This window comes from Buteo buteo, chromosome 13, assembly GCF_964188355.1.
Source record: "Buteo buteo chromosome 13, bButBut1.hap1.1, whole genome shotgun sequence".
Taxonomy (NCBI): Eukaryota; Metazoa; Chordata; class Aves; order Accipitriformes; family Accipitridae; genus Buteo; species Buteo buteo.
The window spans coordinates 30,180,850-30,193,918 of NC_134183.1; the positions used below are offsets into that span (position 1 = coordinate 30,180,850).

General features: G+C 37.9%; 1 protein-coding gene across 1 annotated transcript in view; it reads right to left on the bottom strand.

The window, feature by feature from the left end:
- Nucleotides 1–10,293: 10,293 nt before the first annotated feature.
- Nucleotides 10,294–13,069, bottom strand: part of PRTG (protogenin) — an 86,466-nt gene continuing 83,690 nt past the window's right edge. Inside the window, 2 exon segments of the mRNA XM_075045331.1 lie at nucleotides 10,294–11,257; nucleotides 12,370–12,474. Of these exon segments, the coding sequence (XP_074901432.1) occupies nucleotides 10,868–11,257; nucleotides 12,370–12,474 (495 nt within the window). The 3' untranslated portion in view covers nucleotides 10,294–10,867.

Sequence of the window (13,069 nt, forward strand, 5' to 3'; positions counted from 1 at the left end):
ACTACAAAAGGGAAATGCAGCTAAAGCAAAAAAAAAAAAGATATCACAAACATACCATTGTTAGAAAATGCAGTAAAAAAAGCCACTATGAAATCTCAGAATTCTGCCATCCTTTAAGAGGAGATAACAAATCAAACTTAGTTACTTCTTTTGTTTATTGTGCAACAAAAGTAGGAAAGAACACAAGAACGGATAACTAAATATGCCTAAGTACACTGTGACCTAGTTACATAGATGCTGCACTCTCCCATTACATCTGAGAGCAGCTTCCCTAATCCCCAGGCTAAAATTCATATGGAATCCAGGATTTCAAGAAAAGAATGTGGAACTAATTATTTAAAATATATGCACTATCTGTCCACAAACACCAAACTGGATTAAATTGCTTGACATGTATTATGCCTAGTGGGTACAATTCAAAATCTGAAATTTACAGACAGACATTTTAGGGTGCTATATATCTGTTCCTATGGGAATCCTGTCATCTAGTTATCTGCAACTGCAGGACTGGGCTATAAGTTTTGGCCCAGCTGAGCTACAGAAGAGAAACCTCATCACAAACTCTTAGAACCTTGTTGAATGCTAAACCAAGTTGTGGAGTGCTTCTGTTAAAAGGCTGTTTCCAGTCAACCCAACTGCAAATGGCAACCTCATCACTCAGGCTGAGAATTCTGTGTCATAGGAGATGATGCAAGCCAGCACACTGCTGGGTGCCAGGGTACTTACCCCATCTCTAGCCAGTGCTCAAAAGCTAATCACGGCAGTAGTCCAGGCTTATGTAAACCTCTGAGCATTTACAATGGCTGAAGTGGACTCTTGGGGTATTGACTGTGATTCTAGGCTGTGCTACAATGGCTTCTAATATGCAGACCTTCACTGATTTTATCTTACCATATGTAGGTCACAAAGCTAGTGATGCAGTATATAAAAAATAAGAGGGCGCTTTCCTCTTTAATATAGTTACTTTTGTGTAAAGTGTTGTAAAAGTCAGTATCAAAATTCTTTCCTATTATGAACTAGAGGTTGTCTTGCTTTTAATTTTGCAGAAGTTTAATTGAAATACTTAGAACTCAAGCTTGGAGTTAACTTATCCTTTGAAGTTGGAAATCTTGATCTCAAGGGATTCATTCTGCCTTGACTGTGGGTTTTGTGTAAAGCAAAGCCAGATTGTTTTATTTGGTAGAGACTGAGCAAGCTGTTACCGACTTCTAAATATTCAGGATCTATTCCAAAGCATGATGGTTGCTAACATGAATGATGTAATTTTTAATGGAAATTAATTTTTTTTTTTATTTTACAGTCTGTGCTGTAAACTGCCTTACTTCCAACTTCAGTTGCATGACCTAATATAGGGAAGGCTACAAGCAAGTAGTTCAGTGGGATTGTTTTAAGCTAATATGACTGTAAACTGCAGAAAGTGAGGAGGCAGCTTATATTAAGCTCTGTCACTCATCCCCTGGTGATAGCTTTCAGCAATCCAGAGGGGTTAATTTCCTAGATCAGCACACCAAAATTCAAATTGTTAAAGGCTGTAGTGTGAGCAACACTTTTCCTGCTTTCATGTGTTGCAACCCCCTGGCAGCCTAGCCAGAAATCTGCTGCTTTACTCATGAAAATCTTTTTTTCCCCCAATGTATTGCCATGCAGATAAAAGGAAATTCAAAACCATTCTATTAACATGACCCCTGGGGAGTCCCCAGTCTATTTCCAGCTGAAGCAGAATCCAGTGTTTTGGGCACTGATTTAAAACTTCCCATGGAGCAGCATAATAGGAAACATATCTTTAGTCACCCTCAGAAATTCACTTTCATCCTTCAAAACTGAGGATGATTACAGTATCTAGCATCCCCTGGACCCACCTGGAATTTTGGTCAACTTCCAGCGATGCTTGAGCCATCTTTCCAGAGAAACCCTGAGGAACTTGGACCATTTTGCAGCACTGCTGGAAAACCATCTCAGCTGGTTCTTGCAGGCCAAACAGGGATTCACACCTGACAGTAAGGGCAGAAGTCTCTCGAAGAGCAACTGTCACCCAAATGTTTGCCAGACCTCTATTACCAGCCAAGGAAGATCCTATGGACTAGGGATAGCCATGCATAGTATATCTTTCACCGAGGCACAGCTAGATTCTGAATTATTTGCATTTTCTGTATGTCTTAATGGTGTATTCCTGTGTAAATAGGATTTAAATAAAGCTTACACTACACTTTCAGGTAGAAACAATATGGTATCTCTTTGTCAAATCTGAGCTTGTTTACCTGGGGCTCTAGCATGCAGTTTTGTGCAGAGAGGAATCCCATCCTCTTCACTGTGTGGGGAAGAAAAGGTGAAGCGAAGTCTTAATATATTAATTATAGAAAGAGTAGGACACTGCAACATGGACAGCAATAGCATTAGCACCTACAGCTTCTCTCTTACTGGCAGAGGATACACTCTACTGTCCAGCACTAATCCTGAGACCATGATTGCAGATGATGGAAAAAAGGGGAGACAGACTGGGCTGCACATTGCCAACATGTATTGGAAATACGATAAAGCATAGGTTAGTCCTACTGATAACAAATGCTTATGCATCCCCAAACAGAATACCCAACTGGATTTACTTGTAAATATTAAGATAAATAACTTAAGAAATAAATGAAAGGAAAACAGATGTCTTTTTTCATATATAACAAAATGCAGAGTCTGGCCTTGGGTGCAATGGAGATTCCAAATCTGCAGTCACCAGAGCTCCAGATTTGGTGGAGAACTGGGCTGGTTTTCAAGACATACATACCCAGTTTAGACCTTGCGGCAGCCAGTTTCTTTAACATGTGGTGCTCTGCACAGTATTAGCAGCCAAATACAGGCACAGACTCTGCTTCTTAACAGAGATGCCAGTGTCACCTGCTGAGTGAAAGGATGAGGATAGGAAGAGGAATTAACTCATAAAGAACTGCTGCTCACCTGTTGTAGTACAAGGGATGTTTCACATACCGCAATCCTGATGTGTTGCCAGAACCGCAGGTAGAGTCCTTTCGCTCCCTACTCCCTGCTTTCCTCCTTGCTGGGGGCCAGACAACCTGCAAAGCATGGCGGAAGACTGGCCTTTGTATTCCAACGTATTGATCCTTTTATCCAAAAAACAGGTAAGCAAAGATGGCAGATTGATGTCACTGACAAACTAAAGAAAGAAACAGCAATGCTGTCATTTCAATTAATGTGGCCATTCAATGTAAGTGGCCCACAGAGCTCACCTGTCTGAAGCTCAGACTTTCAGGTTGGTGGCAGACTGCAAGCACGTAGCACAGCATCAGGTCAAAAACCAGGGCTGTTTTAAAGCTTTCCTTTGCAGTAATAACTCCTTGACAGATGGGGCTTTACTATTTATTTATTGCTATTGAGAATGAGGACTCTGGACTGTAAAATGTACTTGTACTAACCAGCAGTAACATAATCGGGAACTTCAGTTGGTTCCTGTTCTCACCTAGAGAAAGAACAGCATCTCTGGTGGACTACACTGGTAGAGCTTTTGTATCACTGGACAGACCAAGTCTGAGTGCTCCCTAGCTATTCAAAATTCTTTGTTACCTTTTACAATTTAATTTATTTACTATATTTAAGATTTATTAATTCTTTACAAATACTCTGTTAAAATACTTTATTACTTTTTCAGTATTGGTCTAATTTTCTCAATTACATCTGAATAACAATATTTCAGTGTTCCTGTATTTGAACATACAGAATAAAGAATTTTGGATTAGAGTTGTTTTATAAATAGTCACCACAGCTGGTGCTCTAATACTCCCACAGATAAATGTCGTATAAGCTACCCAACTAGGCAGAACTGTTCTATAAGCAGACTCTGCAGGTAAGAACAGCTGTGATTCATGGAGAAGCATGATGAGGCTTTTCAGATTTCCTTTGTCTTCTGAGAATTCAAAAGGAAAGAAGGACATCATGGTTCTACTGTAGAATCCAGGCAGCCCAACTCATCAGCACAAGATGCTGCCAGAGCAGAAAGGCTCTGTCTCCTACAGGTGCACACAGCACCTTCTCTCTTAGGGGTGCCCATAAGTGACAGGGCACATGCCTCAGAGAGGGTCAAAATAAGTAAAAATAAATGTATTCAGAAGCAGTCATTTCCTGGACATACAAGAAAGTTAGTGAACACTTATTTCAAATCTTCAATTCCCAATACTGTGATTTCAAAACTTTGAAATACCTGTGAAATATCTTTTCTTTCCCATTAAGTATATTCAGTGCCAGTGAAGAGTTCCAGTCTTTTAGGGAACAATATAGATGAAAAACCAAAGTCAAACCTACCTAAGGATTGCGAGAGTTCAGATTCCATTGCTGTTTTGTTTTTATTCTCCCTAGAGACCTTGTAAATACCAGCAGTAATCACTGTGGTTTTATTTCCAGTAGTGTAAGATTTGGGTGGGCACTACTACTCTAAATCCAACTCTGTACCTAACTCTCTAAACCACCTAGCCAATTTTTCAGTTGCTTTCAAGTGGCAATCAGTAATCAACCTGCTGGCAATAGAAACCTTTTAATCCCTACAGAACTTAATTTCCTCACTAACTTAACTTGACTTTCATCCAGAATGTAGTCCTTTGTAAAAATAGCAGTTTGCCTTTTGACCAACAGCAACTGCATTTTCATAGTCTTGTCATATGTTGAAATACCAGGTTCAACAGTTAGCAGGTGTAAAAACGTTGGGAAAAACTCTGTAGTGCAGCTTTGCAAGCAGCTTCCCAGACTTTTGAGAACAACTGTGCTGAGAACCACATCTTCCACACCCAATGAAAATAAACCAAAACAGAGATCTTGCATGGGTGTTTGACAGTAGTGGGACACAAATAGAGTTTTTAGGTGGGAAATAATTCCAGGTACAAAAATGATACATGAATACATGTTTGGGAAAGTTCTATGAATTTCAGTGATAAGGCGTGTGCAGTTTACTCTCTACCTCTTTTTATGATTTTTAAGTGCCATCATCTCCCTAGCTGCTCAGCCTAAAATGAGACACTGTATTTATATCTTCCTTGTTTTGAGCCACTCATCAGAGACACTGAAAATAAAATATTTATCAAGTAGCACTTTTACTAAGGAAAACTTTTATTTCAACTGTGCAATCAATCAGTATTTAGACAGCAGTTTCATAAACATTTGGCATTTAAACTTCTATTACTTTTTGGCATGACGTTGGGGTAGTATATAAACAACCCTGGAGGGGAAAAATGAACCAACACACTAGGTAACATTTACTAGAATGCTAGAAAAGGAGAAACAAATCCACATTATTAAACAAAATCGTTTTTAAAAGACATTAAAAAGTTACATTCAAATCAGGGCAAACATTAGCTTCCCTCATGCAATGGAATTCACAGAGCTGATCCCCTGAGACAAATATAAAATTAATACAATTCAGCTCCATCCTCCATTAGCGAGTCAGCCATTGCTGCCCTTAGAAGAAAATGGCACACGGAGTGAAAGGATCCAGAACACCACAATATGAGATACATACCTGGCTCCTACACTGGCGATTCATTCACAACTTTATAAAAACCCAAAAGCCAAACAATCAAAAAGCAACATTTGTGTATGTCAGTTTTTCATATACAGTCAGTCTTTACTGAAAACATACCAGGCAGATGCAATGTGGGTATATGCAACCATGAAAAGCTGAAAACTTCCAGAAGGAGCACAGCTCACAATGGAACCAGAGGGCCCAACATAGCAAAACCATAGCATGTGTTTACATCCCTTTTGAGTTATTTAGGACCAGTCTCAGTGTAAATCTAGAGGAATTCCAAAGAAATAAACTTACTTGCACTTAAGCCAAATTGAATTTGTGTTCTTTTCATAAGGGCCTCTATTAAAGAATGCGATTTGGTTTTGGACTTGTATTGAAGAATTGTATTTTTGAAACACGTTTCAAAATATACAGTTACATAAATAATATATTTCCAACTTAATGTTATTATAGAAAGGCACTCTATTTCCTGCAGACATTCAAATTCCTCCACTTTAGAAATTGCTTGCTATTAGCAGAGCTGCAGTTGCAGCAACTACTAAGTGTGTAACAATTGTTCAAGCTAAGAACTACCTCTTCAGCAATTACTAGGTGTAATTCTGCTTTCAATTTTACCAGAATAACTTAAGTAAATTGATTTCTGTGAAATACTACCAGAGTTACACCTGTGCAGCTCTCTTTTCAGTTGGTGTGAATGAGATTTTTGGCTAAACACAGAGCGCACTACAAAACCTACCAACATTCCCCATGTTAGGAGATAGACTTTTCCCTGCATGAACTTAATTCTGTAACAAATAAAATGAGCAAGAGGTCTTGGTCTTAAGGCTTACAAGTTTGCTCAGGGTAACATGTTACTGAGACCCAGCAGTCCATGGTAACTATGCTTGCATACGTCAGGTTGCAGCAAATGGTAAGTCAGTCATTCAAATTGACTTAGTTTGCAATGAAAAACAGGTAAACTCACTTGAAGTACTCAGTTTACTACAGGCTAAGACTGGATGCATGGAGAGTTACAGTGGACTTCTGATGCATGGTAACTTGTTATCTTACAAAAATGCATTTGCCAGTGGGAGTTTTAACCATGTAAGAATTCTGGCCTTTAAAAATAATAATACTGTGAAGATTTTAAAAAAAAAAAAAACCAAAACAAACAAACAAAAAAAGTTGATTTTTTTTTTTCTGTCCAGACCATGCAAACTGAAATAAAAATTAATTCTCCCATTGACTTAAAAAGAAACAGGGTGAGGACCCTGATTTGAATAAGGCAAACAAGATTTAGCTCACAGTCTAAAGCAAGGGAATAAAACCAAAGAGGGAATGGACTATGAAGAGTAATTAAAAACAGGTAAAGAAATCTCTCAATACTCTTTTCAGTTAAAATATCATAAGTTATACAGAAAATGCACAGCTAACACAGGAAATTATTAAAAGCAATATGTAGATTTTTCAAGTCTCTCTTACAAAAGAAGAGCTATTAAAAAAAAAAAAAAAATCAACTGATAGGCCCTGTTCTACACAGCATACACATTCCCAGTTCTCCTAGATAACTCCTGAAAGATGAGAATACTTTTTATTTGTAAAATATGAAGAATGTACACAAGTGTAACTCGTTTTGGATCCAGGTCCTGCAGAACAGGCATTGCTGTTGCAACTGAAGGGCAGAGTCCTCACATGGAAACACAATTAGCATGGTAAACCAGTTTCAAGATTTCCTTTGTAAGTTTTGATGCTTTTCAAGTCACATCAACTGTAACATTTTTGCATTCTTTTTAAAGTACAAGGATTGCATATACACTCATTACATCATCCATGGCTCCTTAGTTCTTAATACACTTAATCAATTCACATAGTGTAACACTAAATTCCACATTTATGTTCATCTTCCAGAACATAGTAAAATTCATAATTAAAAAATGACATTTTTTTCTCCAGGACCCAGTTTCTACAGACATAACCACAAAAAAAATACTGGAAAACCTGAAAATATTCTGCCAGCTCTTTCTAGGCAAATGGAATGAACAAAGTTTACATATGAAAAACTGATTTCCTTAGACAGTAAACTTTTAAGAAAATTAATATCTCTAATATCATATCTATAATTACATATGTTGGCTTCAAGGATAGGAAGCATTTAAACTTAGAGCCCGATTTTGCACTGTTAGAATCATGAAGGATTGATTCTGCTATTGAGTTCAATAGAGAAAGTATCAGTTTCTATGTAATTTTTCTGGAGATTCCTTTGCTTACATTGGTGGAGCTTTCAACCATAAGGCAAATTTTCTCTCACAAAATCTTGTGATATATTAGTAATAGGCCATGAATTTTGAGGAGAACATGTTTTTTTGTTCTGTAGTAATCATGACTATATGACAAAGTAAAGGGAAGCACATGAATGTAGACTGGGTTCTGGAGAAACATATTATATTTGGTTAACATAAAAATAAAGAAAAAGACAGAATAATTAATGTCTAACTAAGCTTGCCTATATGCTGAGGTAACCTTAAATATCTTTGGTTTTCTTTATTTGCTGATAAAAAGTACCTTAATAAAACATTAAGTAATGAATAGAGCTCTGGATGCACTGCACTCTAGTACACTGAATATTTTCAACTCTTTGGCTATTGAAGTTAGAGCATCTATATTAGATTGACAAAATTTATACAAAGTCTGTTTCTCCCAAATTATCCATGGGTTAAACTACAGAGTGGGTCTCTGGAAGAAAAAGTTTAGGATTTACAGTATTTACCTGTAATGAAGGTCATAAAATTACATCCGATTATCAGTACTTACAGCAAACAAGTCTTTGGAGAAGCAGTTACCATCTGCATATCAGCTCTTTCTGAATGAAACTAACAAAAGAGGCTACTCTGAAAGATGAAGTGTGAAACTTCATGCTACAGTTACACATTTTTAATCTAGTTTTGATTAATTCACACTTTACCTAACTAGAAACAGTACTCTGCTGTACACTAAACATTCTGCCTGACGAAACCAAAAATAAATCTTTGGTGAAAGGGTTTTCTTTTTCTTCAGCAAGTAGATAAAAAACTGTTCAAAAATATTTTTTTTAATACTGTATTGTTGATGAACTACATGCTGGAGAAAAAAAATTACACTTGGAAGTCTTTGGAGATATCTGCTGGTATTATTATACCTTTCTTTAAAGGCTCTTGTAACAACAAGGTAGTTAAAATCATAGAAGCATACAACTCATCTATGCAATCAACTACTACAATCAAGAAGCCCTGTTGTTTTTTGTTAGTAACTACTTATACAATAAAATGTATTCAGCTCTTCAAACCTATAGCTTTTAACTAGTTCAATTATTTTTGGACAATACGTGGCTTCCTTCTCTTCTACAGAAAAGTCTTTGGTACAAGATTATTTTTAAAGCATTTGCAGCAACACTGTTACAAAAAGGTGAACGTGTACTGTCTGGTTCAGAACTAGCGAACAGTTACAAGGTAAAGAACTACAGTAACTAGAGGCCGATTCATCCACACAAAACAGAACAGTAGGGCTTTTTGATGACTTCTGACCACCTTTTGATAAATGAGGAACAATACAAAAGTCAGCCTGGCCTGCCTTAAGGGTGACATCTTGGCCCCAGTAAAGTCAATGGGAGTTCTGACAGACTTAAATAGAGCCAGGAGTTCCTATGGTTGCTTTCTCACAACATTACATTTTAAACATTTTTTCTTTTAAAAGTAAAAACATATGCCTAATTTTTTTTTTTTCTTTAAGTAAAACAGGGAAAGAGGAGGAGTGGAGAAGAGGACTGGATATAGATACAGGCAAATTTATAACATTGGATGATTCCAACCTCCTCTCTCTCTCTCCCTCTCTCCTATTAAAAACCAAACCATGATACCCTGTCAGTTTGCTCCACGTTTCCGTGAGGCAGCTCAAAAGTAACAAACTGTTCCCTGAGTACAGGAAAAAACAACAACAAAAAAACCAAAAAAACACTAGAATAACTTTTAAAGGAGGTAGTATAAAACAGGAATTGCATGGGTTCAAGGCAGTAGCAGTACTCACCTCTTCCAACAGACTCTTCAACTAAAGCTCTGGCTTTTTTATTTCTTATAGTAGTCTAATCAGAGTTTTAGATTGGCATGTGGGTAAAGTCACTCCCTGAGCTAAAATTCCTGGCTAACAGCACACTAGGCGAAGGCAAGGAGCAGGGTCACATCCTAACAAGAGCTCTGAGACATACTACGATGCTAGCAGTGCTTACCAGCACTCAAAGCTGGGTAAAAATGAACTATAAACTCATGATGCAGTTTACTTAAAACATCTAAGAAGCATTTAAGGCATCTTTCTGTACTCCAAAGCAATTTATGAATACTAAAAAGGCATAAGGCAAATCAGTAATTTCATAATATATATATTGCAAGGCACCATTGCTAAGAAGTACTGTGATACTAGAATACTCAGCATTATTATCTATTCCATGACTCTCAGGCAGAGCTAAACTGTTTGGAAATGCTGAATACTTCTTCATTTTGCCATGCTTTTTAGCATTAAGGGTCAATAAAGGGGCATTTGTCACTGTGGGGAACCCAACATGTCCCAGAGCCCTAAGGATATAGCATACAACCTGTCAGCAGTTGCTGGCACAAGTTTCTGGGGGAAAGGCACTACCCTAGGCTTACTGGGGTTATGAGAAATCAAGAAGTACAAAAGATTTCATGTGGCTGTATACGTGGAAGCACCAACTCCGGTTTTCCCAGTTTTTAACATCCTCTATGTCAAACACATTAAATTATTACATTTTATACTCTGAGGTTTCCTTCTTTTTAAAGACAGAGCTTCAGCTAAACAATCTTGTTCACCTACCTATACAACTCCCTGATCACTGAGCAGACACACGTGCACACACACATTCTACACACAACTGAAAACAAAACAAAAAAAGAACCCAAAATAAAACAACACTACTAGGAAGTATCATCAGTTCCATAGCTGAGACCAACTAGAACACAAATGAGGTAAAGCAGTCATCATTCAGAGTTCACCTCTCGGCAAACTGAGGTAGATAGTCAGCAAAAGGGCCAACAGCCTTCCCTTTGCTCCAGTGACATATTTTTAACTTTAGTCAGAAATCTTCACTGTCCTTTCACATTTGTTGACCACTGAACATTCAAAATGAGTGAGTTTAAAAACAAACAAACAAAAAACAAACACCAAAAAAAAAAAAGAAAAAAAAAAAGAAAAAACATTCAACAGAGATATGGGATCACCTGCTAGGTTAGTCAGGCTTTCCGCAATAAAACTTTGGCTCCCTGTTCATTGTCCTTCGAACAGACATACACTGTAAGAATGTCTGGCGTGGCCTTAAGGATGTCAGTTTTGCACTGCAGAGTGTATCTGAAGAGGTGAGGCAGGAGTCTGGTCAGTAGCGAACGGCAGAGGAGGCTCTGTGCAGTTACTTATGGCAGGGCTCATCATGTTCGTACCCAAGTCACTGCTTACAAAAGGACTGGTAGTGAGAGGGGTGGCACTTGTCATAGAGGAGATGTGTATCTCATCGTTGGACTCATGAGAAAATCTTCCAGAGTCACCGGTCTCATGGCTTCCTTCGCTGTTGGCTGAATGCTCCGTATCAGCAACAATACTGAATGGCACCTGGAAATTAGACTGCTGGCCAGGAGAGCTGGGGGAGTCATCCTCACTGATCAGCACAGTGGTACCTGGCTGGTACAGACACACCGCCTGGACAAATCTTCTCTGAGGCTACATAAAAAGCAGAGAGAAAAAGGTTGTTCAGCCTCTGAAAAGCTGAGCTATAATTTGAATTTTTACTGCATTTCCTATCCCCTATTCTGCCAGAGTGCCTCTAGCAGCATTGGCTTGGAACAATCTGGGCTTTCCTACAGGAGGTTAAAAAGAACCAATCTCAAGTCTTGCTCATACTTTTCCATAATAGATTAAATAATCCCCTCTAGCTAAGCATGGCTAATCAAGAATGATTTCACTGGAGAGATCTGAATGGTATTTTAAAAACATACTTGGTAGAGCTCTCTCCCATCCCTTCATCCATATTCTTTAAGTGTTACTCCTTGGGTGGTAGCAAATATTTTTCTTACAGAGGCATCAGAAACATGCAGCTGCTTCTGGAAATATTTTGGAATACGAACTTACAACATGGATATCAAGACTTCCTATTCCTTAAATATACAAGAGCACAATACAAATTACAATTCAATAAACATTAGTTAGATGCCTCATAGGTGTGAATTTGCATGATAGTGTTCAGGATTTGGTTTAACACTTCAGTTTTAAACTGTTATTCTTCTCATCCAAACAGCAAATGTGTCCAGACCAACAATTTCAGAAGCCAGACAGTTCTACTCAGATTCTCAGTTTCTTCAGTACATTGGGTAAATCATTTAATTTCCCTCTTTAGATTTCTCTTCAGCAAACAAAGTTTTAGTTGTCAGGGTAGGAGGGGATTCTTTGTATTTTTTATATTATTTATATTTATAAATACATATTTAATTTGTACTTATATTTATACAAAGTCTCTGCAGATGTAGTACTGTAGATGCTATGCATAGACCCAGTACACAGAAATCCTTTTGCTCGCAGATAAAAGGGCACAGGCATGAAAGTAATCAGTGAACTGTAAAGAGTTATAATATCTGACAACTTGGGACAGAAAATGAAACTTCCGTAAGACTTTACTACGAGGTAGAACACCATCAACCTTAACACAACTGAAACTATCCAATTAAAACTCAGACCACTATTTATGCTTTTCCATAAATAGAAAACTACCTATCTTCCTTTGCAAACACAGGGTATTACAGTCAAGATTGCTCATCTCTGCACAATAGACCAATTACCTCCTCAGTCTTCACCTTCTTAGTATCTTGGAAAAACAGCCACCTTTTCTTGCAGTTAGTCTTTGTGACAGGCCCATAGCTGTTAATAATCAGATCAGACCCCCCCTACAATAGAGGAAGACACACAGACATTTATTTTAACAAACCAAATTTCTAAGATATTTGAAAATATTTTTCTATTCCTACCTATTGGGTCCATACTGAAAAGGAATACAAATGTCGTCTTAGTACTCAGCCACGTTTTTGTGGTCTGGCATTCATCTACTGCTCGAGACAAGTCAAGACCAGATCCACTAAGTCTGGCAAGCCCACAGGCCAGACCCAACAGCTGTAATACTGCAAACACACAGCAAAATATTCCAGCCACTGCTCTTGCTCTACTACTTTGAATGTGACCATTCATAGATATAGTGTCTGTGCCTGTACTGGGGTCCATTTCCATTTCCCAGCTCTCGCATATATTCCCAGGGCGCAGCTCCACTCAAGTTTGCAGTGTATACAGAACAAGCCTTAAATCAGTATGTCTGCATGTGAAAGCAAGGCCAATGTGGTTTTGTCACACCGGACTCCTGGAGTGTAAGGTTCTGCACATCCGGTGATACATCCTGCCAGCTCGATTAATTTATAACATGACCAAATATGAGTTTATAAAATGTAACATTGTCTTACCAGTAAATATACAGAAAAACACTATTTTCTT